The 18,894-nt window shown below is 47.0% G+C and overlaps 2 protein-coding genes across 3 annotated transcripts in view; one reads left to right on the top strand and one right to left on the bottom strand.

Annotated features, from left to right (window-relative positions):
• The window catches only part of LOC307206545 (alpha-2-macroglobulin-like protein 1), an 83,527-nt gene extending 77,457 nt beyond the window's left edge, over positions 1-6,070 (top strand). Inside the window, exons 33-38 of the mRNA XM_079959914.1 lie at positions 436-557; positions 1,577-1,667; positions 3,316-3,384; positions 4,276-4,378; positions 5,725-5,766; positions 5,973-6,070. Coding sequence (XP_079816040.1) covers positions 436-557; positions 1,577-1,667; positions 3,316-3,384; positions 4,276-4,378; positions 5,725-5,766; positions 5,973-5,998 — 453 coding nt within the window. The 3' untranslated portion in view covers positions 5,999-6,070. The remainder of the gene's footprint in view (positions 1-435; positions 558-1,576; positions 1,668-3,315; positions 3,385-4,275; positions 4,379-5,724; positions 5,767-5,972) is intronic.
• Positions 6,071-9,330: 3,260 nt separating this feature from the next.
• APOBEC1 (apolipoprotein B mRNA editing enzyme catalytic subunit 1) lies at positions 9,331-16,169 on the bottom strand. Of its 2 annotated transcripts, XM_079959815.1 has the most exons (5): positions 15,582-16,169; positions 13,857-13,884; positions 11,737-12,137; positions 9,962-10,082; positions 9,331-9,667 (listed from the first exon to the last, which is right to left on the bottom strand). In XM_079959815.1, exons 1-5 carry the CDS (start codon positions 15,694-15,696, stop codon positions 9,658-9,660), a joined length of 675 nt encoding a protein of 224 aa, XP_079815941.1. In that variant the 5' UTR covers positions 15,697-16,169; the 3' UTR covers positions 9,331-9,657. The 2 variants fall into 2 exon arrangements, with proteins under 2 accessions (XP_079815941.1, XP_079815942.1); XM_079959816.1 differs by lacking the exon at positions 13,857-13,884 and having other exon boundaries at positions 15,582-15,700.
• Between the last annotated feature and the right edge of the window lie 2,725 nt (positions 16,170-18,894).

Raw genomic sequence — 18,894 nt, 5'->3', positions numbered from 1 at the left:
ATCCGTTCCAGAAGTCTGTTTGACTTCTGAAATGTCTAAAAACCAAGGCACAGCTTCTGATTGGTGCAGGCGCCCCAGAAACAATAGCCGACAGCCGCATCAGATGTCCGGCTTCCCAAAAACGTTTGAAAACTAGAACGCTTACTTTCAGGTTTTCAGCGTTTGGGAACCAAGGCGTTTGAGTACCAAGGTACCACTGACAGCACACATGATGAAAGATAAGATAAGATAAACTTTATTCGCATTAGCCAACAGCCATGGCAACATAAAACAAGGAATATATACAAATAAAAAGACAGTGATGTGTAAAAAGGGCAATCAAATGAGCAAGGTTATCGTTCAGATAGTGGCCCTTAATGATGAAAGCATTATAATACACATCACAGAAGATGCCAGAAGTCAGCCCAGAATACAGCAATTTTCTTCCCCACGTAGACTACTCTTCGATACCACAAAGAGCCTCCACCGTCGGAAGCTTTTGCTCTGAGTGTCGAGACATCACCAAAGGAATGCAACCAGACTACCAGGAAATATTTTGATGTTCATGTACAAGTAAGGTACTGTACTTCTGCTAAACTGCTTCTGAAGGGGCTCCAAAAATCACAACTCTGGTGAAGCGGCTTGTGAAGCTTTGGGAACATGTGAATAGTTGCATGCAAAAATATGCTCTGCCTATTTACAACATATTTGCAAAAAAAATTTGATAAAAAACATTTCTGCCTCCCACCTCATCCCATGCTGGAGTTCCCCGGGAGCTGGGTTCAGAATCATGAGCTCTGTCTAAGGTAATAGGGCTGCCCACTTGTCAAAATCCTGTATACTCGCAATGGAATGGAGACTTATAAGGGAAAGGAGGGGGGGGGGGGGAAAGACCAGCAAAGGCTTTTGCAAGCCTTCTCGCTCTTTGCTTTTAAGTCCCTGAGCCTGAGAATTTGGAAGGGAAAAGGGGGAGACTTGCGAAGAACAGGAATGGAGGCGGTAGTATGTATGCCTGAGGCCATGCATCTTCTGAGGTCTTCTGTTCCTTCAATTTAGGCCCCAGGATGAATGGAAGCAAGGGGAGGGCTCTGGAGTGATGGGCCTCTGCTTGCTGGTCACAGCCACCCAGGCTGAGAGGAGCACTCAGCTCTGATGGCTGTAGCCACCATTTTGTCTCAGCAGCAAGCTGGGTAGTGAGTCTCATCAGCAATCACCTCAGGGTGGCCCTGCCTAGAGCGAGACATTGATTAAACCCATCCTCCAGGCTGCTTACTTGTGCGGCAGTGGGGAAGGAAGTTCACTACAGTAGTACCTTGATTGTTGAACCTAATCCCTTCTGGGAGTCCATTTGACTCCTGGAACCATTCAAAAACCAAAGCCCGGCTTCCGATTGGCTGCAGGAGCTTCCTGCACTCAAGCCACAGAAGCCATGTTCAGCTTTCAAAGAACATTCAAAAACTCGGACACTTCAGGAGCCAAAATGTACAAGTACGAAGGTGTTTGAGAACCAAGGTACAACTGTACTGGATCCCAAATCTCCCCAGATGATTTTTCAGCTGCCTCTCTTATGGAAACTCCTTTCCCTTTCTCCTGTTAGCTACACAGGGGAGCGCAATGAAACCAACATGGTCCTGATAGAGGTGCATATGCTGTCTGGGTATATCCCTGTGAAGAAGTCTGCGAAGCAGGTAAGACCATTTGGCTTGGCTTCTCCCCATCTTTCAGTAATCCTTTTGTTTTAGTTGTTTCGTCCCATGACACTGCTGTGTAGAGTCGTTCAGAACGGCTTCTATAAGACAAAAGCAAAATTAAGATCCACAAGCAACAGTAAGAACTGAAGAATGAAATTAAGATGTCCAAAAAACAGCTTAAGCAGAGCATTTCAGGAGGGATCTTGGCTTTCAGGAAGAGACACAAGCTCCAGGTTGCTTCAGCCATTCATTCATCCATCTCTCTTCATCCCTGCTCCCTTGCCCAGCTCCCAGGGTCTAATTTTCAGACTCCATCCCCACTTGCTCAGCCTCTTCCTTCTAAACCAGCTGATCTCCAGTTCTCAGGCACATCCTTCTCCCCTGGTCCTTCCACATATTTCATTCTCTTCTCTGCTCTCCTTTCAGAATCAGGCAATGAGGTAGACTGTCTGGATGTGTAGAGGGCAGTGTGTTTGTACCACTTCCTTGCTTTTGCTTGCTTGCTTGATGTGTGTGTTTGTGTGCATCTGTTTTAGGTAAAACTGTATATGTATTTTTACTATCCTCTCTTAACAGATCACGTTCTTTTCTGATGTGCTGCTGCTGCTGCACTGCATAATATATAACATGGAATTTATCCACCAATAACACCTACCATATGTTCCGGCGTATAAGACGACTTTTTATCCCTAGAAAATCACCCCAAAAGTCAAGGGTCATCTTATACGCCGGGTATATGCATTGGGAAGGAGGAGAGGGAGCCGGTGAGCAGAGGCGCCCCTTCTGCCGTCACTCTTCCTCCCTCCCCACAGAACGGGACGCGGAAAGTCCTTCTGAGCACAGCGCTAACCCGCTCACCCTCCCGCCAAACACCTCGCCTCGGGCTGCTGCTGCTGTGACGGCAGAGGCAGCAGAGGGGTGCGCGCTCCACCTCTGGCGGCGCTCAAACTCTATAACTCTAAAACTCTAAAATTGAACAGCAAAAGTTGGGGGTCGTCTTATACACCCAGTCGCCTAATACTCCGAAATCTACGGTATCTGATCAGCGCAAAACTTCTTTGCTGGGTTGTTTCCTACAACTCCTGTTGCAAATGAATGGAAGGGCATTGGCCTTGAACCCAGGCCCAAGAAGGCAAGTGTTTGGCCTTGTCCTTCTGAAGGTGGGATGGCGGGAGAAATGCCCAAAGCCCAGATTTCCCACAGGTTCTGTGGCCCACTCCTCTCCCCAAGTAGCCAATCCTGACAAAGATGTGGACAGAATTAAGGTGTCTGGTGACAATCTGCTGCTATGTGTCCCCGCAATTTAAAGTGACACGGAGCCCCTATTTTTCTAGGTGTGGGAAGTTCCACATTTCAAACAGTGCCCTGTTCCTGTATGAAGCCTGTTATAAAGTGTCCCGTTTACTCATATTTATCCTTATTTTCTCTTTTGTATATCATATATGTATCATATTCTGCAGTAAGGTGTCTCAGAGTGCTGAACCTTCTAGTCATTTTCTGTGCAACAATTGTGAGGATCTATAAAACTGTTGTCCTTGTTTTGTACGAGCCCACGTTTTATGGGATGGCAGCCCACCAGTGGTGGCCTAGGGCTGCTGGCTTGATTTGTTCATTCATAGTGCCCATTTCTTTCATATTCTGACAGCTCCTAATGAAGCCCCTTGTCAAAAAGGTGGAGTTTGAGCCTGACAAGATCCACATCTACCTGGATCAGGTGAGGCCTACTCAGATCTCTATCAGATTGACAAAGATCAGGGATATGTGGAAGGGGATCTGGGGTAATGCTCCACCTTTGAGTCAGGCAGGGAGGGCAAGGAAGTAAGGACCAAAGCAAAGCCTGCCCTCAATGGGAGACCTTTCCTTACTCCCTCTTTTTCCTTAAGCCAGAAGAAGTGTCCTGGAGAACTCAAAAACTTGCCTATCAGAGGGCTCACCCACACTTCTGCTTGCCCCGTGCCTAGAAAGTATAGTTCTGAGCAGTTTTCTACTTGTCTAATAATAATAATAATAATAATAATAATAATTTATTTATATCCTGCCCAACTGTCTGGGTTTCCCCAGCCACTCTGGGCGGCTCCCAACAGAATATTTAAAAAACGATAAAACATCAAATATTAAAAACGTCCCTAGACAGGGTTGCCTTCAGATGTCTTCTAAAAGTCAGGTAGTTGTTGATTTCCTTGACATCTGATGGGAGAGCGTTCTACAGGGCAGGTGCCACTACTGAAAAGGCCCTGTGGCTGGTTCTCTGTAACCTCACTTTTCGCAGTGAGGGAACCACCAGAAGGCCCTCAGAGCTGGCCCTCAGTGTCTGGGCTGAATGATGGGGGTGGAGATGTGGATTCGAGCAGCTTTCCCCTGGAAAACCTGTTTTTTGCTGCTAAGTCAGAACGAACATCAAGCCATGGAAAACCCGATTGCTATTTGGTCTGATTCAGTGGTAAACCCCAGATTTCTTTGGGGGCAAAAGCAGTGGGGCAAATGGAGGTGTGGACGAGCCCACATTGCAGTTGATCCTAATTAGATTTGTTGCCACCCCACCCCTTCTGATGGACGAACACACTTCCTGCCATGTTTATCTCCTACCCCTCTTTCCTGTCTTCAGCTGGATAGTGAAGTTCAAAACTACAGTGTGTCGGTGGAACAAGAAACAGAAGTGATGGATCTAAAGCCAGCAATAGTAAAAGTGTATGATTATTACCATCCAGGTAAGCATCTCATTGCTGGAAATGGGTACCATTCATCACAAAGTGCATTTATAGATCACCCCAATCCTGCCTGTCTCCCAATCCCCTTCTCCCTAAGCATATGTGCTCCAAAGAACTCTGCCAGGGACATTCAGTAACCCTTCATTGCGATCCTTCTATGTCTGTTTTCATGCCAAGCGTCTGCATGTGTGAAGTCATGCTAGCTGGACTTCTCCACACTTACCTTTGCCAAGGGTGGTGGTGGTGGCTTCTGCCAGGGCGATTGCCCTGGGTGCATCGGGGTGGGGGAGAGCGCTACTCACGCTGCCATCCCTGAGCCATCCCTGCACTGCGTTGTGATGCTGCGATCTGAACGGATCCCAGCCTCGCAACACGGCTTGGGGAGGGCGGCATGAGAAGGATTTCCGCAGCCGTACACCCTTCGATCCCAGCTGTCAGGCGTGGAGAGTCCTCCCCTCCATTTGATAACGTCACAGATCAGAATTAACGAGCAGCTGATAAATTTATAGTCCTTTTATTACAGCGTCATGTTGCCAGCACAAACACACAGCTATCCGCAAGGAGAACGGATCCCTAGTCTAATCATCCTTCCGGCTTCCGCAGCAATCTGGGCGTCTATGAGAAGTTCCTCCCTCCCTCTGACTCCTTTGTTCTCTGATACATTCAGACCTCCAAGTCCATGGGGAAGAGAGCCCTCCACGCTCTCAAGAGATGTCTCAGCTAGCTGCCCCCTCCTTTCTGGTTCTGTCGTCATTATCTCGTAACTGGGTAACTCCCCCCCCCCAAGCTGTTCAGCTTCTGCCTCTCTCTCTGAACATGCTGTGGGCAAGAGGGCGAGCGCACGATTCTTCCCCCTCCAGCTCTCCATCAGAGAGAAGCTGGTCTGTCATGGATTGCATTCCCCATTCCCTGACACCAGCCCCTTGAGGCTGGGGTGGAAGGGTGCATTGTGTCCTTCTCACACTGCCCTCCCTGAGTGGGATTCCGCAACAGGGATGAGGAACCTGTGGACACAGAATCATAGAATTGTAAAGTTGGAAGGGACCCCGAGTGTCATCTAAACCAACCCTCTACAATGCAGGAATCTCTTGGCCAACGTGAGGCTCAAAGCTATGACCCTGGGATTAGAAGTCTCATGTTATCCTTCAGCTATCCTTCAGGTCCTCCAGATGCCAAGGGACTCCAACTCCCATGTGCTCTCGCCAGCACAGCCAATTGTCAGGGATGACGGGAGTTGTAGTTCAGAAACTTTTGGAGGACCCTGACTTCCTGCTGATGGGGGGTGGGAGAGAGGTTTGCTCTGGGGCTCGATCTCTGTCTCATGAATTGTTCTCTCTCATACACAGAAGACAGTGCGGAAGTTGAATATAACGCTCCCTGCAGCACAGGTAAGGATGGAACGAGGCTTGGGCACAGGTCAGAAAGGAGAGTCACATAATGCTCATAATAGCCACTGGTGAGATTTAGGTGGAATCATGCAGACATCCACTGTGCAAGGAGAACTCCCCTCCCTCCACATCAAGATGGGTGGCTGGCCTGGACCCACAAAGGCTTAAGATATGGTGCCTTATTTTCTTTGTATTTCTTCCCACAGAGAGCACAAAGAAAGACCACCACTAGCTCTGCATCCGAGGCGTGAAGCAAACCCAGATGAACAGCACAATTGCTGCAGGAGATCTCCCATCTTAGGTCATTGTTTTGAGACTGCTGTGTTAGGTCCTGTACAGATGATGTCTTGGCTCCAAAGATCACTGTGTGCAAGCCCAAAAGCACTTCTCTCTTTTTAATTTTTTTTTTCTTCTTCACATAATATACATTCTTTACAACAGACAACTCCAAAATAAAATCATATATAGTAAAACCATAAGTCTCATGTATTCATTCACAATGATCTCCTTTCCAATACCTTTACTTGATATTTCTTGCTGCGTTCTGCTTTCCTTATAGAATCTTTATGGAAATTTAAATCTCTTAAATCCTATACCAATCTTTAACAATTTCAATTAATCTCTTCACCTCCCTCCCCCACAACCCAGTACTTCACCCGTGTGCGATCTTCTTTCTGTATGATAAGGGGCTGAGCATTTATTGCAGGAGCCTCACTATGCTGGTGCGATGCCAGATGTACCACTGCCACAAGGTGAACAAGGTGAACACCAACTGCTCAGATGTGCTGGTGGAAAGCTACACATCTGCTACCCCAGTGCAGATACCCAAACTGGGCAGAGTTAGAGATATCTCAGGTGAGTAGAACCCTCCCCTATGCAACAACCACCCAATGTAGAGGGGGAATAATAATGATGATGATGATGATGATGATGATGATGATGATAATAAATTTATTTATATCCCACCCTCCCTAGCCGAAGTCGGGCTCAGAGTGGCTAACAAAAATAAAAGTAACACAATTTACATAAAATCACAAGCAATTCATTCTAAAACCAACTCATTCTAAAATCAATTCAAAATCAAATTAATGGCAACCATTGGGCTAGAGTTCTGTGAGGATTACCAAAGGAGGGTGTCTGACTGTGCCTTGGCCAAAGGCCTGGTGGAACAGCTCTGTCTTGCAGGCCCTGCGGAAAGATTTCAAGTCCCTCAGGGCCCTAGTCTCTTATGACATAGTGTTCCATCAGATCGGGGCCATGGCTGAAAAAGCCCTGGCTCTGGTTGAGGCCAGCCTAACCTCCCTGTGGCCCGGGATCTCCAAGATGTTTTTATTTGAAGACCGTAAGGTCCTCCGTGGGACATACCAGGAGAGGCGGTCCCGTAGGTACGAGGGTCCTAAGCCATATAGGGCTTTAAAGATTAAAACCAGCACCTTGAACCTGATCCTGTACTCCACCGGGAGCCAGTGCAGCTGATATAGCATCTCCAACAATAAATTGCCACCTCCAACCAGCCCACATTCCCATGACAACAGTCCAACAGGAAGTGGCATTTTAACAGAGCGGAGCGGCACACTTTCATTCTTATCACATATTAAGAGGTGGTTTTTGCTTTTGCTTTTGAATGTTAAGGCAAATTAGTATTTTTAAATGGAATAGATGTCTCCACAAGGATGCTGTTAAGGCTGCATGGCAGTCATGGGATGGAGAACCAACAGCCAGCTACAGAGCTGCAGGCAGCCACGTTCAGCTCTTTAAAATCAATGAGTGCATTATTTTCTTCCATTTGCGGAGTTGGGTTAGTGGAATCCAGATTGGAAGGGTTTGGAATAGGGCAGGGCAGTTTTGGAAGGGTGATCATTTTGATCATGGCTATTTCATCTGAGAGAGTGAAGTTAGTATTGTTCCATCTCCTCCGGCCATTGTTAATTTGTCGCCACAGGAGGTTAGAATTGTGGCGGTATAGTTTGTTGAGGTTTCTGATTATTTGTGCCCCAAAGTATCTGAATTTCGTACGGCAGAGTTTTATCTTTCTGAGGTTGGAAAATTCTTTTTGTATATGAGGTGGGGTGTTGAAACACATAGCCTTGGACTTTACATTTTACTGGTAAGCCGACACCATTCTGAATGTGTTGAGTGATTGCTGTGTTTGTGAGGTCTGGTGTTGTGACCATCAGGTCGTCTGTGAAGAGCCCTGATTTATAGATTTTGACTTTTATTACCACTCCCAGGGGCTGCCCGGATTCGGATTGCTAGGATGAATAGGAAGGGAGACAGTGGGCATCCTTGTTTTGTGCCTCCTTGTATTGCTATGGTATTAGAGTCCATATCATTGATCCTACATTTTGCTGAAGCTTGGGAACCAAGCCTCAGTTCAGCGATGGTGTCTGTCACCGGAGCGTCTTACCCATAGAGGCTAGTGGCGTGGGGCTAGTGGCAGGGATACCTCCCGGCATCAGCTCGCCACCCTCGCCCGCCTCCGCCATGCCGCTCTGAAGCAGTGCCTCGCCTGGAGCCTCTATCTGCCCTGGCCACCGTGGCATGAAGTGGCCAGCTGAGCCGGGAGGTGCCGCGTCCAGCCTCCGTCTCTTCCCCACCGGAGGAGCCGCCCTCCAGCCACTGCCCGCCTCCTCCAGTCCCTCCAGCAGCGCAGTCCTCTCTAAAAAACTCTGGGAAACCGGGGGTGGAGGGAGCTTTGCACCAGGGTGCCAGATATACTTAAGACAGCCCTGTCTGTCACACAGTTCATAAGAAAAGTAGTAAAGTTTATTTTTAGAAGTCTGACTGGAGGAACATTACTGTTTGACACAGAAAAATCAGGACTTAAGTGCATACATCATAAAAATAATTCCTAACTTATTAAAAAGCATAACAATCATTTGAAGACACAAGTAGACAAACGAGATGCTAAACACATTATTTTAAATTGTATCAATGTCCATTTTAAAATTAATAGCGGGTCTGGGGGCAATTTTAATTGGGACTGCTGCAGGCAAGCAGGTAGGGGAGGTTTTATCCTACTGCCCTGCTGTGATCTGAAGAAGCCATTCCACACCCTGCAGTTGCTATTACCCTTGGAAGGGAAGTTAATTGTGCCTAACAGTGATTTTCAGAGGTTACCTTCATGAGAACATTAGAAGAGCTGTGCTGGATCAGGCCAAAGGCCGATCCAGTCCGGCATCCTGTTCTCACAGTGGCCAACCAGATGGGACTCAGGCAAGCAGAACATGAGAGCAACAGGGCACTCCCCACTGGTGATTCCTAGCAACTGCAATTCAGAGGCATATTGCCTCTGACAGAGGAGGTGGAACAAGGACACCTTGCCTAGTAGCCAATGAAAGCTTTGTCTTCCACAAATTTGAGCTTGACATTGATACCAGAAAATGTCCTAGAAAAGATAATTCAGCAGTCAGTCTGTAAGCACTTAGAAAAGGATTGAGTGATTACTAAGACCCGGCATGGGTTTCTCAAAAACAAGTCATGCCAGACGACGCTCATATCTTTTTTCTGACAGAGTTACAAGCATGGTGGATCAGGAGAATGCTGTGGACATAATGTATCGCTCATGATATTCTTGCGAGGCAGCTTGTAAAACGTGGGTTGAACGAGGTAACTGTTAGGTGGATTTGTAGCTGGTTGGCTGGCCGAACCCAAAGAGTGCTCATTAATGCTTCCTTGTCATCCTGGAAAAATGTGACAAGTGGGGTGCTATCCTGGGCCCGTCGTTGGTCAATGTCTTTATAAATGTGTTTGCTATTGCACCTAGTTTGCCCATGAAATACACAGATATTTAAGGCTTGGCAAAAGAATCATCAGAACTTTCTGCTCTTAAGGAAATCACAGATCCTCTGATGACAGCAGAAGGTGATGGTCCACAGCACCTGGGATAACTCAGAAAGGCCTGTGAAGAGAGATGAAGTTGGAGAGTTTAGGGTGGAGCAGGATTCTTCTATGACAGCTGTTGCAGAGAGAAAAGGAGCAAGGTTCATAGGATACTAGTGGCCAGAAGTTAGAGGCAAAAGGATTGGGGCGGCTCTGTCAAAAGCTTGGGCAACCCAGACACCCAGGGAGTCTTTTCCTCCTCCTCCTGAAAGTAGCTACAGGCATTTTGGGAAAAGCAGTATGGAAGGGCAAGCAAGTTTCCTCAAGGAAATTTCACACATTTTGTACTCATCTCTTTCAAGGTAGAACTTACCTGAGGATGGAGCCCAGTTGTTGGGAATAAAACATTATTAAAGGCAAGAAATACCACGGTGGCGAAAAGTATTCTTCATTCCTTTGATGAGCCACAAATGTTCTCCAACAATATAAATAATCTGAGGGAATAAATAGGTTGTAAGTCTAAGGGCTTGTCTGCCCTTCTGCTTGACCTGTGTCTAGAAAGCATGGGTCCAAGTGGTTAAGCTTTTGTCCCACAATCCCTCCCTGAAAAACACACTATATATTGCCAGGGGTGTACCATGTGTGTGTGTGTGGGGGGGGAGTGTTGGGATACTGCCATGGAGACAAAGGCCATCATGCCTCCACGTTGTCTCCCGGTCTTCTTTGGAAACAGTATCAGTCAATTAGCGACACGAGCCTTGGAAATAGCTGTCCACATTCCAGGACTCATGCATGCCCTTTTCGCAGAGCTTCCACAAGGAAAGATGCACCCAGGAGAGCATATTTACAACTTTATTCAGCATTGGTCAGAACAAAGGAAAAACATGCCTGCCTGCCTTAGTATCGAGGCAACAGAGAGAAACAAAAGCTATATACAAAACAGAAACTTCCTGTGAGCCGGAAGTACGCAGGCTGTGACTCACAACAGCCTGTCCCCTTTTTAAGGTGGAACAGAAATATCCTAACAGAAAGAGGGGCCATGGCTCTGGGCACACAATTTTGAGGGGGCACAAACCCCATGCAGGGATGCCTGTCAGGCCTGCCTGCTGCTGCAGGTCCCTGGGCTCCAGAGTCCAGTCTGGCCTCACCACCATGTCCCTGGCCCCCTTACTGAATGGCTGTCTGGCTAGCACTCGCTCATTCCTCCCTTGGATGGTGAGTGGCCATGGGTGCAGGTGTAGGGAAGCAGGCAAGGGGTGACGTCAGCATGGCCTGGCCCAGTGTTCCTCTCCATGGGCATCGGTGGATTTGCTCGCCAAGGGCCACGTCAGCTGGCCGGGTTCCCCCTGCACAGGTGGGCAGGAGGCACAGCACAGCCCTGCTTGGTTCCGGTGGTGAGGACTGGGCCAGTGTGGCGGGCTCCGTTCACCCTCTGTTCCCCACCTGATGCCTGAACGCCCCGGGCACCAGCAAACGATGCTACGCTGCTGTTTACTGCTGAATCAGAGCAATTGTCAACCCACGGAAAACCCGATCGCCCATAATTTTCCTTCTTGCAAAATGTCAGGCATGGAGAATACCCTTCTCCCCTGGTAGCATCAAAGGCAAGAAGAACAAGCAAGTTTGTATTTATGGTTTTTATTCAGTCGTCTGGGTGCAAGACAAAGAATCCATGTCTCCATGCAAAGGAGACATTGCCTACTCTGAGTCCCTCCTCTTCCGTCTCCAACAACATCCTGAGTACCTATGGAAATTCCCAAGAGTTACACTCCTTTGCATTCTCTGTTCTTCTCCTTGGAGAAGGAGGTTCCCCCAGAGAGGTCTCTGCTGGCTGCTCTCTCCCTCCCTCCACCTCCTCCTCTACCATCTCCTAACTAGGCTACTCTTTATTCAGCTGTAATTCAACCCTGTCTCCTCCACTTTAAACTGCTGTAGACAAGGAAGGTGAAACTTCCCACTCCCCCTCTTTTCCTGAGAGGAGCCGAGCAGACCAAGAGGACACTTCCCAGCCTTCCTGTTCAGTCCAGTCCCTGACACAAAAGTTATGGGCAAATGGGTTTGCCATACAAGACCTATTGTTTATCAACCCCCTGCCTAGTCTTTTGTCCACCATCCATTTGCTAATTATAAATTAAGCTTGCAACCTACCAGCCAGCTGCATGATGTATATCCGAACTCCAAAATTAGCCAAGTCCCTGAGGCCTTTCCGATTGAACTTGGAATTAGGACTGAATAATTGTGCAGCACGTATCTCCAGCGTCACATGTGGGTGTTCCTGCAAGAACTGCTTTATGCGGCCACTACATTTACCACAAGGACTCCATGTTAGAAACCAAGTGACAGTGCATGGGGTGGTTGTCCGACGGTCTATCTCCTCGCAGGCATTTTCCAAAAAGTTGATTTCAGCATGGTGGGTGCGGTTGCTTGTACACCAGTTTCTCCAGTACCTGCGGCTTCGTCCCCACTGGATTTCATACAGGAGATGAGTACGCTCCGGTCGTCCTATAGGGGTGTAATTCCGCCAAAACACATCTGGTTCGAGTTTCCACCTTTAGAGCAAATGAGACAACAGACAGTCAACGTTTCATCACTCATCAATATCCGAATCACATGAGGCCATGCATTTTCCAAACCAATGTCTGGATGCAATAATGGACAATTAGCTGAAACTGGATCCTGGGAAGTTTGGTTCCTATGGCTGGGTGGTTCCCAGGTCTAGGAGTAGAGTAATGTGTCTGACCTGCCTGGATTTGAATCCCCCTAAATGGATTAGTATGCACCCTGGGAGTGCTCCTTGATTCATTTCTGCCCTTGGAAGCCCAAGCAGCTATTAGTGACCAGAAGTGTCTTCTTCCACCTTTGGCTGCTATTCCAGCTACAACCGTTCCTGGACCAGGCTTCCCTGGCCATTGGTAATCTCTAAATTGTCTTGCTGTAATGTACTTAATCTACATAGGGCTTCCCTTAGGACTGATCCAGAAGCTGTCACTGGTGCAGGATGTTGCAGTGAGGTTACTCAGTGGAGTGATCTATTGCACAGATGACGACGACGACGATAATTTTATTATTTATACCTGCTATGTAACTCCTGACTAAAGAACCCCAATAACAGTCAGACACGACTCAGACTCTTGGAATATTGGCGTTCCCCTGAGTGAATCTCCACCCCCTCTGTCTCTCCCACTTCCTCATCTATCACTTCTATGGGTGCTGCTTTGTGCCCTCTGCCTCTAAGCTCTTTTCTCTCCTACTTTCAAGGCTCACTGGGTTCTGGGAGATGGAGGATCTGGAATGCTTTCTAAAGACACTGTGCCCGTTAGTTGTTGCCCTCTTGGTGCTTCCTTTTCCTCCTTCTCCTCCCCCCATTATTTCCCAGCTTCCCACCTCATCTGCCTCTGAGCTGTGACATCCCTCAAACCCCTGTTGTAATTCTGAACTGTCTTCTTCTTCTCTGGAGGGGTCAGGCAGGGAAGATCTCCTCCATTTCTCCTCGTCCCAGTCCCTGACACTGACATGACTCAGAAGCAGAAAGGTAAAGAAATGCAATAAAAAGGCAAAAGCAAAAGCAAAAACTGACACAAAAAGGAACAGAACTACTGTACTATACAGAAGTGGACATTTGCAAAGAGAAATATTTGATACGTTTGGTTACTGCATAACTTGTTTGAAGCTGGTTCTTAGTGCTTCTGCCTCCTCAATGTAGATTATTATTATTATTATTATTTGTACCCCACCCATCTGACTGGGTTGCCCCAGCCACTCTGGGCAGTTTCCAGCATATACAGAAACATAATACAGTGGTACCTCGGGTTACATACGATTCAAGTTACAGACTCCGCTAACCCAGAAATAGTACCTCGGGTTAAGAACTTTGCTTCAGGATGAGAACAGAAATTGTGCTCCAGCAGCAGCAGCGGGAGGCCCCATTAGCTAAAGTGGTGCTTCAGGTTAAGAACAGTTTCAGGTTAAGAACGGACCTCCGGAATGAATTAAGTACTTAACCCGAGGTACCACTGTAAAACATTAAACATTTAAAACTTCCCTATGTCTTCTAAAGGTTGTATAATTATTTATCTCCTTGACATCTGATGGGAGGGCATTCCATAGGGTGAGCACCACTACCGAGAAGGCCCTGTGCCTGGCTCCCTGTAACTTCTCATAGTGAGGGAACTACCAGAAGGCCCTCAGAGCTGGACCTCAGTGTCCGGGCTGAACGACTGAGTTGCTTTCTATGTTTCGAGTGCAATATACAAAATTGCCTTTCTTACCTATGGTTGTTGCCTCTGACTAATGGACCTGTTGGAAGTAAATTACACAATTAAGCAACATGGCTTTTCAAACCTTCTAAAGAATTGTCACTTTAAAAATAATGGCCACAAGGCAATGCACAGTTATGCACACATATTGAAATCGATGACATTTAAGCACATACAACCCCATTATGACAAGTTTTCTGTTTGACTTCCGTTCTCCTGTATGATTTGTACTGAATGTCGGAAGCCAAAGACCACATAGAGGGAATTTTGAAATGGCTATAAATCAGAATGTAGGGCAATACAGCTGCAAAACAGAAGACCCACAAAGCATTTCAAGGACTACAGAATGGTGCTGATGCTGTCATAGGTGACAACCAGCAAAAATACTTCTTATTGCACTATGATCTGCTCATGGATTATATACAGACAGACAGACAGACAATATATATTGACGAAGATGCATATAGATGGGCTTGTCAACACTTCTCCTTGTCCCGTGTCTAGAAAGCATGGGTCCAAGTGGTTTGGTGTTTGCCCTGCGATTCAGCAGTAAAGACTGGGTTTCCCCAGGAGAAAGTGGCATGACAAGTGGAAGTCTGATTGAGCCTTAAGCCAAACAGCTTTATCTTCAAGATTATACACATATATGCAAACACGATGCAATTTCACAGGCAGAATTTGACCGTAAGGCAACCTCTTCTCTTTACAGTATTCTGGTTAATGCAGGCTATATCTTCCTATTACAAATCTGACTGAACTACAGCCTCTGAGTCTCATGTGTGAAAATACCCTATGGACTGCCAGGATGTTATCATATAGCAGGCATGTCCAACCGGTAGATCACCTGTTGATCCTTGTCAATCACGGGATCCTTAGCGATCGCTGGACTAAAAAACTCCTCCCCCCTCCCCACCAAAAGCTGGGAGTAGATCGTAATCTCTTGGGAGCTGGACGTGCTGTCATATAGTAAAGGTAAAGGTAAAGGGCCCCTGGATGGTTAAGTCCCGTCAAAGGTGACTATGGGGTTGTGGTGCTCATCTCGTTTTTAGGCCGAGGGAGCAGGTGTTTGTCCACAGACAGCTTTCCGGGTCACGTGGCCAGCAGGACTAAACCGCTTCTGGTGTAACGGAACACCGTAATGGAAGTCAGAATGCACGGAAACGACATTTACCTTCCCGCCACGGAGGTACAAATTTATCTACTTGTACTGGTGTGCTTTCGAACTGCTAGGTTGGCAGGAGCTGGGACAGAGCAACGGGAGCTCACCCCATTGTAATAATAATAATAATAATAATAATAATATATTTATACCCCACCCTTCCTGGTTCAAAAACTGGGCTCAGGGTGGCTAACAACAAATCTAAAACACTTATTGCAAAAGCAGCATAAAATACAGTATAAAGTTCAGAAATCAATTTAGGGGAAATCCATCTAATAAGCATTAGATAATCACCAGGGCTAGCTGGCTGAATTTGTCCTACTTGGGCCAGCGAGGATTGTAGGGATTCGAACCACTGACCTTCCGATCAGCAAGCCTAAGAGGCTTAGTGGTTTAGACCACAGTGCCACCCACATATAGTATGTTCATCACAGGCTGTATTTCAACTACTGAGGGACTGCAAAAATGATAATTGTGCAATGGGGGGGGCGGTAGGTGAGAATTCATTGAGAATTCATGACAATTCATGAGAAAAAAGCATGCCCTCATTGAATCCACCCACAGAACTGGAATTTTACCTCTTCCTGTCGGCAGCTGTTGATCCATCTTGCTGAGCTTCCAGCATCTGGACTTGTTGCTTCTTTTATACGAAGCATTCTTTGTTTCACTTTCCATTCCCCAGAAAGGGCTCATGGTAACAAACGAAACTCCAGCATTTATTTATTTATTTATTTATTTATTTATTTATTTATTTATTTGCTTATTTATTTGATAGCACATCCTTCAGCAGAAAGTCCCAGGGTGGGTTACAAAAGCACCACAATAAAGGAGAATTACAAATTACATTCACACCATAAACAGTGGCAAACAACAGCAATTCCTAATAATTCTCACATTTTTTTGCAATGCACCCCCCCCCAATAAATTTTGCATCTATGTACGATGTTTTCGCAGATATCTGCATTTTTTTTCAGACATTTATGAAATATTTGTATTCCCCAAATAAACCCATTGTGAGGTTGCATTGCTGCACTTCAAAAACCATATGTTTCAAAGGACAAGCTGTGTTTTGGTCACCCAAGGGAGAACTAGATATATTTGCATTAAGATAGGAACTGAATTCTCCCTGCCATACAATAATCCCTTTCCAACTCCTCAACCCTTTACCGTCTCTCTGTTTTTCCTTGCTGAACACTCTCCCCTCCACCCCCAAGGAGACCCACTGATTCCATCCTCTTCCAGCTGACTTTCAACTGTTAACCCTTTCAAAATCTCTTCACAGACCTGGGGCTGGGTCTACCCCCCCCTTTCCCCCTAGGCTGGCCACCTGAAAAAGAGGACCCAGCTCTTTAGAAAAGATCTTCTAAATTTGGGCATTTGGTCCTTTGTTCCTTTCTTCCTGCTTAACCAAGTGATCCTTCTGTTCTTTGACCAACTCACAAACCAGCTTCAGGGATAAAGACCTTGGGACGTTGCCACTCACATGTGTGCAAGGCCTGAAGAGATAATATCCGCCCTTCCTTCCCCACAGGTGGCTGGGGTTTGCGGCACCAAGCGGCGCTCACCTGGGCGGGTGCCACTCACCTGCTTGGGCCGGACTTTGACCTGCCCTTGGCCAGGGAGGACAATGGACGGCCGGCTGGGGGTGGACCTAAGGCCAAAAGAAAAGAGGCAGACTCCGTTGTCCAAGCCTCTTTTGCTGTTTTTTCTTCCAGGATCACCCACCCTCCCTCCCTCATATTAATAATTTCTTGCCTCCATAATTTCATCCTAGGTCAGCGGTCTTCAAGTTAATGAGTCTTTCCTTACAGGCTAATATTTTGCATTCCAGGTCAGCGTATTGTAAACAAAAATTGCCCTTTTCCCTTATGGGGGATCCAAGAGCCCATATAGAGTCCTTACATAGGTTCCCTATTGGTAGGATAGAATAACAGAGGCCAACCAGAGAATATTGAGAAGCAAAGCAGCTAGGAATCTTGATCTTTATTGATCTGTTGCAACAGGGTGCTCCCCTCACCCGCAGGAGAGGAAGAGGAACCCAGAAAAATGGCGCGCAAGGCCTTATAAAGACTTTTGAAATTGCCACACTGTAGATCAAGACCACCCCCAGAAACATCATACATACATCACAGAAGGGGTGTAACCCAAGACCACCCCTCAGATACATCACACCTACATCACAAAAAAGGCGGTCTAAACAGAAATTTGAATGTTGTTTTTCTCTTGTCATTGTTTATCTCCTGTCTGGCAGGTTACTTGATTGGATTTCCTGGGGAGCCTGGCCAGTCTTTTGTAATGATAAATACTTAGTTCCTGGGCCATGTCACAGGCTCACACCCTATTCAAACACGTTGTTGTTGTTGTTGTTGTTGTTGTTGTTGTTGTTGTTGTTGTTTAGTGGTTTAGTCGTGTCCGACTCTTCGTGACCCCATGGACCAGAGCACAGCAGGCACTTCTGTCTTCCACTGCCTCCCGCAGTTTGGTCAAATATTCAAACACAGACATACCCTTAAGACAGGATTTGTGAAAGAAAAGACAATGGGGAGGCTTTTCCATTTTCCTTTGACCTTGTAGAGAAAAACATTTGGTCAGTTTGGGACAGTTTGGGAATCAAAATGGTTCCAGGTCGGTCATCCTGTGCTGATCTATGTATGTGCTTGGTTGGTACACTTATGAACATTTAACATATATCTAAGACCTCAAAATTCCTATCACAAGTGGGTGCTGCTATGGTCATAAGATGGTTGCTGTATTCAGAACCGGGAAGGAATTTTCCCTGCATTGGCAGGTTTCGCCTTCCACGTAGCATTTTGCCACAACTATGGCGGTATTGTCACAACTATGGGACGCGGGTGGTGCTGTGGGTAAAACCTCAGCGCCTAGGACTTGCCGATCGTCAGGTCGGCGGTTCGAATCCCCGTGGCGGGGTGCGCTCCCGCTGCTCGGTCCCAGCGCCTGCCAACCTAGCAGTTCGAAAGCACCCCCGGGTGCAAGTAGATAAATAGGGACCGCTTACTAGCGGGAAGGTAAACGGCGTTTCCATGTGCTGTGCTGGCTCGCCAGATGCAGCTTGTCACGCTGGCCATGTGACCCGGAAGTGTCTTCGGACAGCGCTGGCCCCCGGCCTCTTAAGCGAGATGGGTGCGCAACCCCAGAGTCGGACACGACTGGCCCGTACGGGCAGGGGTACCTTTACCTTTACCTTATGGCGGTTTTAGGCCTTGGCAAGGTATCCTTTAGTCTAACATCAAGTCGGGGGGGGGATGCATTCATGCTCCCTCCCCATGCGGTGGTGCTTGCAGGGCCCGTTAAAGGGCAAAAACTGGGAGTCCCTGGTCCTAGAGCAGCGGCATGTAGGTCAAACTTCTGGGACGAGGTCGGTGGAAGGGCATGCTGTGTAAGTTTGCGCTTTGCAGTCCCCTCTCACTGGACCTCATCTGCCTGCATATTGCTTGATGGATTCCCAGATTGCTTGATGGATCTGTGTGTGTGTGCATGTGCAAACCTCCTGTTCCACTATGTGAGAGAGAGCATGAGGTGGGCACACCAGATTGGGGCATGGCACCTCCTGTCCTGTGGAATGCCCTCCCATCAGATGTCAAGGAAATATACATCTGACTTTTAGAAGACATCTGAAGGCAGCCCCGTTTAGGGAAGTTTTTAATGTTTGAAGTTTTATTCTATTTTTAGTGTTCTGTTGGGAGCCGCCCTGAGTGGCTGGGGAAACACAGCCAGATGGGCGGGGTATAAAGAAAAAAATTATTATTATTATTATCTTATGGCAGATCTTCCAAATACTCAGTTTGGTGTGCGCTGAGTGATGGTGGCTGAAAGCTCTTCACTCTAGCCACTTCTGGACACTAAGGATGAACAAAAGACCCACCCCACGTT

Source organism: Podarcis cretensis (genome assembly GCF_951804945.1).
Source record: "Podarcis cretensis genome assembly, chromosome: 17".
Lineage (NCBI taxonomy): Eukaryota > Metazoa > Chordata > Lepidosauria > Squamata > Lacertidae > Podarcis > Podarcis cretensis.
The sequence above is the reverse complement of the archived record's forward strand: the minus strand, read 5'-3'. Positions and strand labels throughout refer to the sequence as shown.

Bases quoted from the DNA above. Each gene is read 5' to 3' on its own strand.
- APOBEC1 (XM_079959815.1), bottom strand. From the start codon at position 15,696: ATGAGCCCTTTCTGGGGAATGGAAAGTGAAACAAAGAATGCTTCGTAT. The intron at 13,885-15,581 runs GTAAAATTCCAG...TACTTCCAACAG, and splicing joins ACAGCTGCCGACAGGAAGAG to GTCCATTAGTCAGAGGCAAC. The intron at 10,083-11,736 runs GTAGGTTGCAAG...TTATTCCCTCAG, and splicing joins ATACATCATGCAGCTGGCTG to ATTATTTATATTGTTGGAGA.